Here is a 16774-nt window from a genome sequence, read left to right on the forward strand (position 1 = left end):
TTTTATTCCATTCAGGTGCTCCGACCTCGCTCCGTGTAACTCTGACGACGTAACACAATTCTGACGGAGAACGGCAACTCTTTGTATCGTTTTCTTGTTCCTCAGCGTATTGCTTTTAATATTCTAATTCTCAATTGCGAAACGGCTGACGTACGCGTTATCCTCTCAGAGGTTTTTAGTATGTGGACGTAGGAAACGTCGATTTTATCGAAACGTAAGATTAATTTAGATCGAAGAGTTACAATTTGTTTTTTTATTTACTAAGAAAAAGACTTTAAATTTGTAATTCAAAAATAACGGACACAGTTGCATTTTACACGAACAAAGAAGGGGGACCAAGGTGTCGTTACCGGCCGTCTTTTTTTCCCTACCTATGCTGATAGCCTTGAGAGGCTATTTCAGCTTCTCCTTGACGTGTAGGTGAGCTCACGGGACTCAAACTGGGTGTGTTGCTAACACTGGCCCTAGCAAGAGCAGTGCTTCGCAGAATCTACCACCAGATCGGAAACGCGACCCACTGAGAAGATCCGGTGAGAAACTTAGGGGGCAAACTGCCGTCTAAAGAACAATTGATGTAATTAAAGAGCACTCGATTAAGCTATAGTTTTACAAATTTACAATTTATGTGCGACGAATTGATTTATAAAATTTTTAAGTACCGGCGACACCGGTCTGATTGGCCACCGTGCCGCAGAGACCGGCGCCGTTGCTCGTCAAACAGCCTTGAGGAGCCGCCGGTCGAGCGTTCCCGGGATGACGCCAACTAATCCGTTAGTAGTGTTGACCCTGGGAACCCCCCACTATGCCCGGGTTCTGATCCCGGGTGATTGGACGCCGGATGAGAGATTGCAAGGGAAGTCGTTTGATGGGTAGGGCCCTAAAAATTATCCTTAAGGTCGCGATCCGCGCTAACGACATCTACCGGAGCCCCTCGCTCTCACTGGGCGCGGAAACCACAATTCGAAAATAAAAGGGTTGATGTTATATTGTTACGCCGGTAAGAGCAACGCCATCTATTGTCAAATAGCTATTGTCACATATCGAAACTACTCGACTTGTCAGAAATGTTCTCGATAATTCTAGAGATGTCGTGATAAAAGCGTTGCAGGGATGACACGAAGTTAGTTAGTAATCGGATCTAGCGAAACAGCGTACGCATCATCTGAAGCGAAGCGGAAGAAGTGAATTGCAAATATGTAAAGTATTCTGTGAGTGTTCTAAGTGTTACTGGTAACTTACCAGCGCCACCAAAATATTCGATAACCGACCGCGCCAGTGTGAATCTGGTGCTCGCTGTATTCAACCTAGTTTATTATTATTTATATGGGGATGTGTGCGGCGCAGTGTGCAGTACCGCGTGTCACAAGGAACATGATGCGAGTCCCCAGCGCGGTGGGGGGCGCAGGCCACGGGCGCGGTGTCCGAGTGCGGCACTGGGCGGAACTAGGCGGACCGAGCATTCGTCTAGACATCTTTGCTATTGTGAATCTATACTAATATATAAATCTACAGTGGTTTTTCACGGATGTTCCGTTATAACTACTGAACCATGCATCCGATTGACTTGAAACCATATAGAAAATACACGTACTTAATGGATAGGCTAATATTTATATGAGCGTTGGACTCTCTAATAATAATGACAATAAATAATAATGTTATTTTAAATGCCCAGCGAAGCAGGCGAGTACGGCTAGTAGGTAATATATCTCCAACGGAACACATCAACGTAATGAATGAAACTAAAATTGAGATAGGTACACATTTAATTTTAATAACAAAATAAAAACTAGACATCGACTTAATAATAATTTATAATTTTACTGAGATTATGAGTCGCCGCACAGCAGCTTTGACTAATTTAAAAATTCTTTAAAAAATATTGAAATTGGAATGTGGCTTAAAATTAAGTTAATTAGTAGTAGTTCTTATCCCGGGCGCCTCGTCCCCGCGGGAAAGGTACGTTTGTCCCGGGGCGAGGTAAGGTTAGCTGGGGTAACGTTAATAGTTTTTGTAACTAAAAAAAACTTTGAATGGCCGTAACTGATAAAATTACCTTAAGATATGAATGAATTAAATCTAGTTATATTGTTGTATATCGGCGCGCACGTATGGCGGCTAGCGTCGCGCGGCGGTGCGCTGCACGGAGGACATGCCGTCCACGAAGCGGGTGCGGAACAGAACGTTGGCGTTGTTGAACATGCCGTCCTTCAGCGACACGATGATGAACTGCGGACAACCACTCGTACAATACCACGCACCGGCCCTGCGCATGGGGCGCCCCTCGCTCTTTGCTGTCGGGCGCAACTTGCCAATTTAACAAAATAAAATCAAAACTAAAATACGACCACGCTACATTTATAAACATTAACTATCCCCTTCACACTCATAAGCTAGACCGCACGAGAGAGAGATGGGCAGACTTTTCCCGATGCGCATGCAGTGTGACGTCACGCCGCGCGCTTATTCACAAACACTACACAAGCGCAACGTGTGAATGTGTTGAACGCGAGCTACATGGTGGGCGGAGTGGGGGTGTTAGGTTTTATTTTCGTTACGGAATTTCTTGATTCTGAATTTTTCACCGAGCTTCGATTCTTAACTGTTCGCCTCCCGTTCGTCGCTGACAACCTATTGAGGAACCCTACCGCAGCAAAGGTCGAGAGCCAGGAGGGAGAAGAGGTCGTCAAATGAGTCATATTGTTATTGCATAGTCGGATTCGCGCCGTGTTTACCAGTCTTCCCCGCACAGCTAAAATATTCTTACCGCTTCTACATCACATTGCATAATTTGAATTTTCGGGCAGCAGGTTGAACCTCGTACGTAAGGTTTTCGCACTAAGAGGGCGCGAGGGTGAATGTAGATCTTGACGGTCCGCAGGTGTCGGGAGCGAACCGAAAGCTTAAGGATGTTTTAAGGCTCTACCCACGAAATGATTCCCCTTGACGGGAGGACGGACCATTTCTAGTGTTCCGCGTCGGAGCCTTTGCATATAACAACACGTATGCTGTACGGTCTAGTATAGCGGTGGTGCGGTCCGGAGGCACGCACCTGCGAGTGTCGGAAGTGTTCCTTGAGCATGATGCCGATGTTCTGCGTGTGCGACAGGTCCAGCGCCGCGTCCACCTCGTCCAGGATGTACAGCGGAGCCGGCTTGAACAGCAGCATCGCCAGCACCAGCGCTAGCGCCACCAGCGACCGCTGCCCACCCGACAGCTCGCCCAGGGACTCCTTCCACGTCATGTTGAACCCCACCTTCACCTGCCGGAACGCGAGCGAGGCCTCAGTGTCGCCGAGAGCAGCGTGCACGGTGCACAGGGGCGGCGCTCACCTCGAGCCCGTCCAGCACGGAGAGTCCGTCGGGCGGCTGCAGCTTGGCCTGCGCGCCGGGCAGCAGGGTGCTGAAGATGGACCCGAAGTCCCGGTTGACTTGCTCGCAGGCCGTCACTAACGTCTTCTTCTTCTTCTCGTCCAGCTCCGCCATGACCTGCACCAGCTTGGCTCTGTCCGCCTCCACGATCTGCTTCTTCCTCATGACGTCTTGGTACTGCAAGCGGAGGGCGGCGGGTGAGCGGGTGGCGTGCGGGGTGGTGTGGTGCGCGGGTCGGCACGCACCTGGTCCTCCTCCTTGCCGAGCAGCGTGTGCGCCCTGGCGTTGAGTCCTCGCGCGAGGCGGTCCCTGCGCTCGGCGAGCTGGTGCAGGCGGCTGGCGGCCACGTGCGCCTGCCGACCCTCGAAGTCGTAGAGGCCGCCCGGCGCGCCGAAGTACTGCCGCTCCGACGGGATCCACGGGTTCTCCGACTCCAGTTGCCTCATCTGAAGGGTGGATATTCAAGTTACGTCGCAATAAAAATAGTCACGATATGTTGCCCGCTGCCCTTTTTTTCCTACCAAGCTGATAGCCTTGAGAGGCTATTTCAACGGAAATTTAACTAGTAGGTGAGCTCACGGGGCTCAAACCTGACGACGTTGCTAACACGAACCTTAGTAAGAGCCGTGCTTCGCAGAATCTGCCACCGGATCGGAAACGCGACCCACTGAGAAGATCCGGCGACAAACTCAGTGGGCTGTGTCTATGGGTTAATTTACTTGTCGAGCCCTTCATCGCAAGCGACGGGTTCGACGAGAGCGATGACGGCCCGCTGCCCTTGTTGGATGTAGTTAAAAGTATTATTTATATTCTCGACGCGAACAATGATTCAATAATTTATGTTTAATTATTACCTCTTTTTCGAATTAATATGTCTTTAACGCAAACTAAAAGCAATGACTGTATTTTAACGAACACGGCCCCGTTCGAACGGGATACCTTCTTCTGACAATCGAGAGCCTCAGTCTGCAGCTCCTTGATGCGGTAGTCCAGCTCCTTGACGCCGAGCTCCAGCTCGCTGCTGCTCTTGGCCAGGCGCTCCTTCTGCTGCACGAGGCGAGATATGTCGGTGCTCCGGCCCGCGATCTCCGTTTTCTGATGTTTTATTCGCGCCTGCATCTCCTTCACTGCTTCCTAATAAACGCAGGAGAATTAAATTTTAGCTTATGCACGTTAAGTAAGATTTCAAAACCCATTTTACGGTCCTAGCAACAGTTGTTTTCGAGCCGAATCTGTCGTGAAACGGAACTCGGGCTAGAAGGGCGCACCCCTTTATCGTCGCCGTGGCCTAATGAATAAGACGTTCGGTGCATTCATAGATAGCGATGCAACGGTGTTCGAATCCCGCAGGCGGGTACCAATTTTTTTAATGAAATACGTACTTAACAATTGTTCACAATTGAATCCGACGGTGAAGGAAAAATATCGTGTAATAAAAATCAAACCCGCAAAATTATAACATGCGTAATTATTGGTAGTAAGACCTTTTGTGAGTCCGCACGGGTAGGTACCACCGCCCTGCTTATTTCTGCCGTGAAGCAGTAATGCGTTTCGGTTTGAAGGGTGGGGCAATGATTGTAACTATACTGAGACCTTAGAACTTATATCTCAAGGTGTATGGCACATTTACGTAGTAGATGTCTATGGGTTCCAGTAACCACTTAACACTAGTAACAGCAGGTGGGCTGTGAGCTCGTCCACACATATAGACAATACAAAACCTGCGCGTGGTCCCGGCTGCGCGCGGCGTCGTGCAGTGCGCGTGCCAGGTCGGCGGCGGCGCGCGCGTGCTCGTGCAGCTGGTGGCGTGCGGCCGCGGCGCCGCGCTGCAGCTCCGCCGCCTCCAGCCGCAGGGTCTCCAGCTCCTGCTCGCGCAGCTTCCACGCGCCGCCGTGCACCTCCACGTCTCGCTTTGCTTTCTTCAATGCCTCTTCTGCTTTCTTATATTCTCTGTTCATAAAAGAGTTATGTCAATCGTTGATTATTGGTGATGGGTTCCCCTGACTGTTCCTGCCACGAAACGTTTTAGTTTAGAGTTTGTATGTCGACAGAGCCACTGTGCGTACAGTTGAAACGCAGCCCTCACGTCTCGGGGTGGCGGCGTCATTCACGTGGTGATGTCTGAGGGTTGCTCAACGCCAGATGCGTGCAGCCGACACTCTTAAACGCGCAGCTCGTTCAATGGTCAATTTTAAATCGGATTCTCTCTATATTTATAAATGTGGTTAAAACCTGTAAAAAAAATTGAAGGAAAGACTAGTTCGTACCTCTCTCGGTGTCCCTTGATGTCCTTGAGCTTGGCCTCCAGGTCGCGGGCCCGGCCGGCCGCTTCGTCCTGCACGAGCTCGTCCTGCTCCAGCGCCGCCGCGAGCTGGGCCGCCTGCCGGGGACACTCCCAATATTTCATTTCAGTATAAAATTATGGTTTCTTCGATAGGTTTGTTTTTTTATTATTATATATTATTACTATTATTATATTATTCCTTTAAAGGTCGATAAAAATAAAATAATATGTTGAAACGGTCTACGGACTACGATACGGATTCACGTCACGTAGTTTTTTGTTTTTATGTTGAAATATTTTATGTACAAAATTATTTTTAAACAAGTCCCTTAAATAAATTTGACATAGAAACGCTTAATGAATAAAAGTAAACACGGTGTCCCAATATTATTCTATTATTTATCTGTGTGTCGGAATAAGTTAATTTAACAAGAACATTCGACACATTTTGAAATTGATTACAAAAAATGCGAAACGAATTACAAAGCGTCGTTAGCGGCGCGTCGTACCTGCGCGCGCAGAGCCTGGATCTCGGCGTGCAGCTGCGCGCGCGCCGTGCCGCCCAGCCGCGCCGCCGCCGCGCGCGCGCCCAGCCGCGCCGCCTCGCACCTGCGCACCCGCACCCAACACTACTCTACTGCTTTTGCCAGGGGCAAGCCTAACTCTAACTGAGTCTCAGGCGGAGCCCCGTGAGACCGGAGCAACCCCTTTGAAGTCACATAGATAAAAAAACTACTACATAATAAGTAACGTAATAAAACAAACTTTACAACTTGGGAGCCATTTGTTGAGTGAACATACTTCTGTTGTATAGCGGCGTAGCTCTCGGCAGCCTGCTGCGCGCAGCCCAGCTCCTCCGTGAGCTGCGCCAGCCGCGCCTCGGCCGCCTGCACCTGCTGCTCCAGCTGCTTCAGCTCCTGCAGCTGCAGCAGCACCGACCCGCCCTACAGAACAATCGCCACTGTACTAATATTGAAAACATACTAAAATACAAAAATATAAACAAGATATATTATGTCGTCGTGCCTTGAGCGCGGCGCCGCCGGAGAGCGTGCCGGAGGGGTCGAACACGTCGCCGTCGAGCGTGACGCAGCGGCGGCGCACGGCGCGGTGGAAGGTGACGCGCTTGGCGGTGTCGAGGTCGCGGCACACGAGCGTGGAGCCGAACACCCACGCCATGGCGGGGCGCAGGCGGCTGTCGAACGATATCAGGTCCAAGGCCAGCTGCACGTTCTCCGGACCTCCACCCTACAATCAAAATAAAAAACTTACCACAACATACATTACTTCAATAGTGCACTACTTTATACTAACAAATTTTTTTTACTCAAAACTAAATATAGATTCTAGTTTATATGTACGAGACTTACTTTAATTAACTGTGGTTTTTACAAGTGTGAAAAGATTTGTATGTATGGGGTATTCTTAAAATCCTTAAATGATTCCAAATAGCACAGTTTTGATTGACTTTATCCATTTTGGCCGGACAATCGCGTTTTTATTAATATTATTCAAGTACATAGTTACTCAGTACGTACGGACACAGCATGGTCCTTCATTGGAAAAAAAGGCCTACGTACAATCTCCTGAGCTATCTGCACAATTCTCTTGTCGATGACCTGTCCGGAGATCTTGTTGAGCGGTATGATGGTAGTTCTGGTCTGCAGGTTGCCCCGCTGTAGCAGCAGCTTGCTCGTGACCTCGGTGTCCACCACTACATTGTATAACTGAAACAATCACATCAGCACTATTTAATACAAATATCGAATGTTTAACAGTCAGAGAGGTAGTTTACTTTCACTGTATTTTACAACATCGAAACAATTTTTTTCAGTTTCTATTAACTGATAGATATTTGTTGTTTATTTGTTTTAACATATAACAGCACACTGATTGTCTCTGATGGTGTTTATTAGCGTTTAATAGAAACTGGAATACGTCATTTCTCATTAAGAGGACAGGGACACTTGAGACCCAGCGCGAGCGGTATAAGGCGGGCTCACCCGTCCTCCGGCCGCCGTCTCCAGGGCGGTGCAGTACACCGGATCACACACGTCGATCAGCTTGCAGACGGTACCTGCAATCATTGCAACATTTTAATCGCCATTGCGGTCACCCTGTAGATTTTGAATCATCAAAAATATAAAGATCATATTAAACAATTAACATAAAGTAGAAATGTGAGCTAGACATGTAGTCGAACCTGCGACCCTGGCGCGGTCGAAGTGCGGGTCGGGGGGGGAGTACCGGAAGTGGCACCGCTGCAGCGCCGCCGCCAGCGCGTCCCGCCGGTCCCGCGCCCCCCGCGCCGCCCCCTGCGCGCCCCGCACCGCCGCCCCCAGTGACGTCACGCGGGACTCGTCGTGCGCCAGCCCCGCCAGCTCGCGCTGCAACCGACCCACGCTACAGACGGCTGTAACCGCGACACGAACCCCGGCGGCCCCACCCACCCACCTCCAGCTGCTCGACCTGCGCCTGCTGCCGCCGGATGCTCTCCTGATCCGCGTCGTACTGTTTGCTGCTGGTAGTGAACTCCTTCTCCAAAGTTTTCAATCTCTCCTCGGCGTGCTTCTTGTCCATCATGGCCGAGGTGATGCGAGTGGACGCCTCCGACGCCTGTTGTTTGGCAGCTACAAAGAGCAACCACAATAAGCATGAAAATAGTCAGTGTTATTGTTAGTGGTTAGTGGTGTGACATGTGCACTGTACTCTCTGTGTATCCGTAGTGGAATATTGGGTCAATAATGGAGTATTGGGGAGACACGATCAACAGTGCACTATCTGATATTAAGGAACGAAAATTTTTGACTTGTTTGTTGATGATATATACGATATTAGTCTTTTATCTGTGACACCTGTAGCCACTATCAACTTACGACAAGTGAGGTGAGATAAATTTCTACTAGTCTGTCATAACGTCAAGACGCACCCATTAGCTGGTCCTGCAGCGATTCAGAAGCATCTTCCTTCCCGGTGCTCACGGCCAAGAACTTCTGTTGTGCTTCCGCTAAAGCTTTCTCACTGGTCTCACTAGATGTGCGAAGGTTCTCGAATGTTGACGAGACCTTTCGTAAAATAGTAATAGTTAAATAAAACATTTTCAGTTTCTTGAATACTTATGTCTATCGAGGCAAGGATCCTACATACCGGATGTATCAAGCCATATCCGATTCCGATACAGCAATAAATTACTAAGTCAAGAGTAACGTAAACAAAGCATAAATACTTTTTGTCAAGATTTATCAAGATTATATTTTGTGAGTCCACATAAGACCAAGAAAAGACAGCCAGTGCATACCGGGTGTGAGCTAGTACTGCGAACCTGAAGAGTTCAGTGCAGAGGCCATGTTTTCTTCGTAATGCTGTGCTACACTTACAATATCGGTCATTCATTGGTTATTAAACAGATGTATTGTAGTTCTTCACGCATGTACAGGTCCGTGCCATTATAAGGAGTGTCTTTAGGACATAATTTAGTTCACATATAAAACAAGTACATATTATGGAGAGCAGGTAAAATAAATGTTTTCTTTGAGTGCATTGAGGTGTGTTGAGCTTGAGCATCACAAATATTGTTTCCACAACCACATGCATGAATAAATTAATAAAAGAAAGAGTCACCGGAAACAATTAACCAACCATTTGACTAAAACGATTCACTCTAATTTATCTTTGTAATTCGAATGTTTCCATCCAAAGACAGTTTACTTTCAAGAAGTGTCAAGTGTATCCTGCTGGGACCGCACCTCATTAAGAATCTGTTGCTTTGATGTGAGAGCCTGCTCGTCCTCAGCCAGTGCCTTTTCGAGTAGTTTGACTCTCTTCTCGTGTCCGCTCAGGGCTTCTTTGCTGCCTTTATATTGTGAACTTGCTGCTGCTTCAACCTTCTCCAAGTTTTGAAGTTCTACTTCCAAATCTTTGAGGACATTCCCACTCTCCTGATACAATAATTAAATGATTAGTGGTTTACATATAAAAAGTCTAAACTTTATCAGCTAACTACATCATCCGATGAATAATAACGACACGAATTGATAGCAGATTCCTTAAATTATGGATTAAACGCACTCATGGTTGCCTAATGCACAATGGATATCAGTTCCAATAACCATTACTATGTGAATTCTGCTCCAGATCCAGACATAAAGTGCAAGTCTCAAGTGTATCCCTTCACACCGGACCGCATAGAATGCGACAAGAGCCCCGCTCTGGGGCTGGACTCACGGACGAAAAGCGACGACTTACTGCTGTCTCTTACCTCATCCAGTTTTTTGTTTAAGTCAACAACTTGCTTATCCAGCTCTTTCATTTCTTTCTCATTGTTTTTAATAGTCTCTTTTTTCAATTTAATGTCGTCCTGCACTTGCGTGACTTTTCCCTCTGCTGCTTTGGTTTGCTCTTCAGCAGAAACATACCTGTAACGGAGATATCGTTTTAACTTTCGTGACTATGATGTGCTAAAATATTGCCTTGTTCTATCATGTAAATAAGTGGTTTAGAAGGGGAAGGTAATAAACATACTATGGACACTTGTGCATGTATACTGTAGAGAGAGATGTTCAATAAAATTGTTTTCTTTTCTTAATGTATTTAAAACAGAAAGAAAGAAGTACTCAACATACTAAGAAGTACTCAACATACTGACATTTTTGTGTTACACTGAACAGGGAGGCACACGGGCGGCCGCGCAGTCCTGTGGCGACTAGGAACTTAGGCAATGACCATACTCACTTCCAAGCGACACACAGCCTGGTGATATTCTCCAATTCTCTGACAACCTTCTGATATTCTTGGAACTGAGATCTTTCATCTTGCAGCTTCTGAAGTTTAGGTGCTATGTCTTCTCTTATTATCTATTTTGAACAGAAACAATTTTGCCACAACAGTTCTTTTAATGTATTTTCTGAGAAGTTTTAGTTCAGTTCAAAAAAATTTACATCTGATTAATTGTGATCCCTTCTACAAAATCATTATTTTATTCAAAAAAGTATTGGCAGTTCTGAAAGTCCACCTAAGTAGTCCTAGAAATCTACTAATTTGATGAAGTGATAAAATAGTTTTATTTGTGTCATATTATGCTTTAAAACGAATCGACATTTGTACAGTGTGCAGTGACAGTAAAATTGTACAATTGACTTACATCATTAAGTTCCCGGAGCTTTGCATCTTTCTTCTCAATAGTTTTCTGTGCTGCTTGTTTTTTAGCTTCATACATTCTTGTACCTGCCGCTTCCTCTACCATTGATAATATCTAACAAAAAAGTGGTATTGTAGCTGTATATATTTTAGCCTTCAGTGCAATGTGGTTATTGGATGCCAATGCTAAACATGAATGTCTCTAGTGCCAATTTACCATGTTCATGTTCTTATGGCCTTTTTATTGTTTATTGTATTTTATAATTATTAGAAGAAATTTGTAATCATTAGATCAGCTAAATTAGTTACATTTCATTTATTCACAAGGATGTCAAACACAATTACAGCACAGGTTTTTTGCCTTTTTTTATTACTTAGATAGGTCATTGAGCTCACAGCCCATCTGACTTTAAGTGGATACGGGAGCCCCGCCACCCACCGTGGGAAAAGGCATCCAAGCCTCAGTGTGCAATTACTGCCCCACCCTTGAAAAACGAAACACATTACTGCTTCAAGGCAAAAATAGGCAGAGTGGTGATACATACCTATACGAGCTCATGGGATGTTGTACTGCCAGCTCAACTTCAGTTCTCAGGGAGAGTGGTAGCATCAACATTGTCTTGTGGATATAAAACTCTTGTGCTCACAGCTTTTTTTTTATCTTAGGGCCAACAATGGCTGGGCAGCAGCCACAGAGCAAGGTTAAATGGAAATCTTCCATATCAGAAGACAAGATCTCAAGTTTACTGATATTGTGGCTAGTAAGTGTTTGAGGGAAAACAATATAAGAAACATCTTCCACCAAGCAGATAATTTTGTTCCATACACCAAAAGTCCAAATATTGTTTGTAACTGGCTTAACACATGCAAAGCTTCTTTTGAAAATGCCATTAGTGTGATTTCAAAATTTGTCAAATATTTTCTGTCCTACGATGGCACGAATTGGGAAGCATAAGGATATTACACCACATTTATTACTAAGGCTGTATGTCTCTACCTATATTTTAATCATCACAAATAGCTCAAACATACAATACAACTAATGCCACACAGTACAGAGAAAGAAAAAAATCACAAAGCAATTAAGACCTTACTAGAAATTACAGTGCACACGCTTTTAGAAAGATTAAATTTCATTCAGAGGAGTGAGAAAAATCATACGACTTAAAGTGAAGTCATATCCAAGACAAGATTTGAATGCAATCTAATGCATCATAATAGTGAAATCAGTCACTATACTTATCAAAGTACTAATCAAAGTATTTTGTAATTAGACTTGATGATTTTGATTCATAATCTATATATGTTTTTGATTATCTATATATATAAAAATGAATTGCTGGTTGTTAGTCTCACTAAAACTCGAGAACGGCTGGACCGATTTGGCTAATTTTGGTTTTGAATTATTTGTGGAAGTCCAGAGAAGCTTTAAAAGGTAGATAAATATGAAAATTCTCGGAATTCAATAAGAATAACAATTTTGTTTTTCCTTTGATGTATCCCCCGTCGGACGGATTCCTTGTGTTTGTTTTAAGTTTATTTTATACAAAAGTTTAGGTCTTGGCACTGCGAAGTCTGCCTGGTCAGCTAGTAAGAAATAATTATTTTATCCAGAACTTCAGTTCGTAACACTATTTACTAAGGTCATACAAGTAATTTAACTGCTGAAGCTGATGTATGGCTTACCTCAGGAGGTTTCATATTTAGCACCTTAGTAATCCTTCCCTGCATGATGAGGAAGTGTGGGTTATTGACATTAAGCTGAACCGAACAGAATAAGTCACTGACCCTCTTGTTTTGGACATTGATACCATTTATAAGGTATTTATTCTTACCACCCATCACCACCTGAAATTTATTTTTCAAATTGTTTCAATAATTGTTAAATAGCATGTTCTTTATATTAGTTTGATTAAGCAAATTTGGATGAGGAAATATAACTTTTGAATGCTATACGTTATTTCTTGTTTTGTTCAGCAAAGCTTATGAAATTTAGCTTGGTTTGCTAATAGTAAAAGTCAAGCTACTTGATCGAATGATTTGTAAATGATGTATTAAATCATGTCATCTCAAACATTTGAATATTGATTTATTAATCATGTATATATTCTTGGAACTATTGTATTCTTGGAACTTTTTAATAAAGTAATTTAATGGAAGCTTCATGAACCTGGAAACTTAGCAAATGGTTATTCAATTTCTAGATGTTTTGTTGATTACTAATTACTATTCCAATATAACTATGTCTTACCTGTCTAGTGACAGTAATCTCATCATGATTCTCATAGCCAATCGGACATTGTCTCTTATCTCTGTTGTCGAAGGTAATGCTAACTGTTGCTTTGGTGATACCTGCCTGCCCATGCTTGTAAATAAGCTCCTGCAAGCTGCTTGCTCGTACCTATTTTTTTATAATAAATTAATTAATAATTTAGGCACAAATTTTGTTAAACAAGCATTTTGACCAAGAAGCAACTATGTTTTATTGTTGGAATATTCATATTATTTATAATTGTACCCAGAAAGAAGCAGAAAACATCATTGTCGAGTTTACTTCGCATCAATCGATATTATTGTTGTACTAGAACTTGAAAAGTGTATGTTTTTATTTTCAAGTCATCATGTATTCTGATGCCCATAGGATTTATGTCGCATATTTGATAGGTAATTGAATATTATCATGAATAAACGCTGCTACTATATCGCCATAACCCTTAACAGTGAATGGTATTTGGCGGGAAATAAATCAGCAACAGTTGTTATTTTGTTAGCAATAATAAACTACAACATACATTCGATAAATTTGTGATTCCAAGTACGAAACATATAGAATCTAAGATATTTGATTTTCCAGTCCCATTTAGACCAGTGATCGCATTAAATTCTGGATCAAATCCAGTAATTTCCACTCGGTTTCCGTAAGACTTGAAGCCATCTAACACTATTGACTTAATAAACATGTTCAGATCATAAAAACAACAGTTATAGAACAAGAAAATTCATTAAAAATTTAAACTCATACGAATTCATCAAGCGTTAGAGAAGCCGTTGATTTTTTTATGAAATCAAAATTGATTTGTGTTTTTAAAATATTTTTGACATTCATTGATTAATGACATTGACACATTATATTTTTCTCGACAACATTTTTTTTAAAGATTTTAATTCGATTTAGATTAACAATATGGTAAAGAGGTAAAAAATTATAAGTGTACCGATTCTTTTTCTTTTCTTTATTGCATACTAGCTGACCCGGAAGACTTCGTAGTGCCTCTATCAATAAATAAAAGACTTAAACCTTTGAAGAAAATAAATTTAAAACAAACAAAAGGAATCCGTCCGGCGCGCGGCGGGGGGGACATCAAAGGAAAAACAAAATTGTTATTTTTATTTAATTCCGAGCATTTTCATATTTATCTATCCTTTTAAACCTTCATTGGACTTCCACAAATAATTCAAGACCAAAATTAGCCAAATCGGTGCAGCCGTTCTCGAGTTTTAGCGAGACTAACGAACAGCAATTCATTTTTATATATATAGAAGAAGAAGATAGATAACATCTCAGATTCAAATGTAATAGATTCTGATTCGAACTAAAATAAATTGTAGTAAGTACAGAAAATGAAGTATTTTAACCATGTAGTGAAAGTTCATAAGCGCAAAAAAAATCATAGGCCGTGGCTTCGGCCGTGGACGTGGACTTGACAACTTCCAAAAAGTCTACAAACTCAGACATTAAATCTCACCCTTTTATAAGTTGTAGCCCAAAGAATAAAACGCCCGATGAACTAGTATCATTATAGCGTAATCGTATAGCATTAGAACTAATGTCCAACAAATCGAAAGCAGGGCGGATGGATCTACTAGGACTTGTCGATGTAAATGACAGTGGCTGATTTTTGCACGAGCGTGAGCTAGAATGTAGTCAATAGTGTCTTTAATAAAGCTGTTATCATATAGCATCGATATCAAGAAATAGTGCTTCTATATCTCAAACAGAATAAGATACCCAGCGAGGATGAACTCTTCTCCGATGGCAGGCGGTGCGATGGTAAAAGTGAGATGATGGAATCATCTCAAAGAATTCCTCATAGCACTCCCCATGGAACATACGGTACAAAATACAGAGAAAAGCGAAGTCCTTCCGCAGACCCAGAGGTTCCAAATGATCCGTGAGATCCGGGATTATCGACAATCCGAGCGGCCCTTTTCTATATAGAGTGAAATCGAAGTAGCTCGTATTTGGTAACCCTAGCCCAGAGATGAAAAGGCTTTGTCCAGGCGTGAAGTACTGCTTTGCTCTGTTGAGGACTTCCAGCATCTTGGACGCCAACTTGGCTTTGCCTTCCAAATGACTCCAAAATTGGACAGACCCCAAGTATCCAGGTATTCTCGGAAGGTTGCAGGGATACTCCTTGGATTTGGCGCCATAACAAAGGGGTCCTTCTTCGTAGTTAACGCGCAAACTTATGTCTTCAATGGATTGAATTGAGCGAAGTTCAATTCGCCCCATTCGGAGATTAGCTTCGGAGAGTTCTCCACTTCAGACACAAGTTTTGATCGTCTCTCTTGCACCACGCTCCGTGAGAGACTCTGATGGCCGATATATCGCGCATCCCCCTTACTGTCATCCGCATAGCAATGCATATCATCAATAGACATCATGTCATTGACATTGATATACAGGATGAAAATCATATACTTCAGGAGTTGTGCATTTTTTATTCGCTCCATCACCTTGGAAAGTAAGGAACTTATCGCGGTAGGCCTATAGCTCGATGGCTCCGACCAGTCGCCCTTCTTGGGGATAGGGTGGACGTGAAGGGGTCTTCCATGAAGACGGATACAATAAGAGAGGCGATACAAATGCGTTAGCGCAGGTGTCAACTCAGGGGCGCACGTTTTCAGAACCACTGCGAGGATGCAGTCTGGCCCACTCGACTTATAGACGTCCAGGAGTCGGAGCTCCCGCCTGACTGCATACTGTGTGAAGCAGATCTCCGGCAGGGAGCTATCACACCGGAGGATGTTCGGTGGTATGGCACCCCCGTCGTCCACAGTCGAGTTCGACCACGTGCTCCGACTTAATAAGTTCATGACTGTACACGACCCGGTCTGTATGGCTGTTTCCGAGTCGTGTAATAATATTTTCTGCTGTCTGTTTGTGCGCTGGTAGAAGACGGCTGTTTCTTTCGATGGGTTTCGGCTTCTGTAGCGAGGTTTCACAGGTAACTGTCTGGTTCACTGGTAGCTGATTCACTGGTGGTTTTCTGATAACTGTACTATTGGAGAACTGCTGGTAACTGTTTCTGTCTTGCTGATGGTTCTTTGTCGAAGATTCACTGGGAACTGTTTCTGTCTTGATGTTTCTATGTCGGAGATTCGCTGAGAACTGTTTCTGTCTTGATGATCTGCTGAGAACTGTTTCTGTCTTGCTGATGTTTCTATGTCGAAGATCCACTGAGAACTGTTTTTGCCTATAAATGGCCATCCTTTTATATTTATTTCAGTACCCCATCTCGCGACGCGCTATCGACGCGCCACTTTTGGAGGGTCCCTTGATCTGTATGTTACCGTAGTGAAAGCGCTCCACAAATCGTTCCTATTGGTCTATTCACATTCTCTGATCTGATACACTAACATATTGCATATTAAATAATTTAAGATTATACAATTTTGTTACGTAATTACTTATTAACTATATTAATTGTATTTGTTCGATAAAACTATTTAAAATCAGTTTCGTCCTGCACAATGACAATTCCGCTAACTTTTCGAACAACATTCGCCGAACCCTTAACTTGAACGCGCAACGGTTAGTAATAGTCCTGATCTCAAGAGCAAGCGCATTCCATAGCAGAACAGATTGCACGACGATAGAGTTACGAACATAACTAGAACTATGTGTGGGACAACGAATAGGTTAAAAATAAATCGAATGCAGTTATTAAGAAGACGATCAAGTATTAAAAAGGTCTGCATT

General features: G+C 43.6%; 1 protein-coding gene across 1 annotated transcript; it reads right to left on the bottom strand.

The window, feature by feature from the left end:
• Positions 1 to 1748: 1748 nt before the first annotated feature.
• LOC101742926 (structural maintenance of chromosomes protein 2) lies at positions 1749 to 13893 on the bottom strand. The gene is made up of 22 exons (XM_004924047.5): positions 13584 to 13893; positions 13043 to 13192; positions 12478 to 12639; positions 10796 to 10906; positions 10387 to 10508; positions 9914 to 10070; positions 9402 to 9593; positions 8585 to 8720; positions 8110 to 8285; positions 7859 to 8042; positions 7659 to 7732; positions 7236 to 7382; positions 6682 to 6903; positions 6457 to 6599; positions 6165 to 6264; positions 5639 to 5751; positions 5093 to 5321; positions 4311 to 4505; positions 3617 to 3817; positions 3333 to 3548; positions 3053 to 3262; positions 1749 to 2229 (listed from the first exon to the last, which is right to left on the bottom strand). Exons 1-22 carry the CDS (start codon positions 13749 to 13751, stop codon positions 2119 to 2121), a joined length of 3519 nt encoding a protein of 1172 aa, XP_004924104.1. The 5' UTR covers positions 13752 to 13893; the 3' UTR covers positions 1749 to 2118.
• Between the last annotated feature and the right edge of the window lie 2881 nt (positions 13894 to 16774).

Source organism: Bombyx mori, chromosome 25 (genome assembly GCF_030269925.1).
Source record: "Bombyx mori chromosome 25, ASM3026992v2".
Lineage (NCBI taxonomy): Eukaryota > Metazoa > Arthropoda > Insecta > Lepidoptera > Bombycidae > Bombyx > Bombyx mori.

Coding starts and splice junctions, on each gene's coding strand:
- LOC101742926 (XM_004924047.5), bottom strand. CDS start 13,751: ATGTTTATTAAGTCAATAGTGTTAGATGGCTTCAAGTCTTACGGAAAC. Junction 6,600..6,681: donor CCGGCGGCGCCGCGCTCAAG/GCACGACGACAT, acceptor ATTGTTCTGTAG/GGCGGGTCGGTGCTGCTGCA. Junction 4,506..5,092: donor GCAGCCGGGACCACGCGCAG/GTTTTGTATTGT, acceptor TGCGTTTATTAG/GAAGCAGTGAAGGAGATGCA.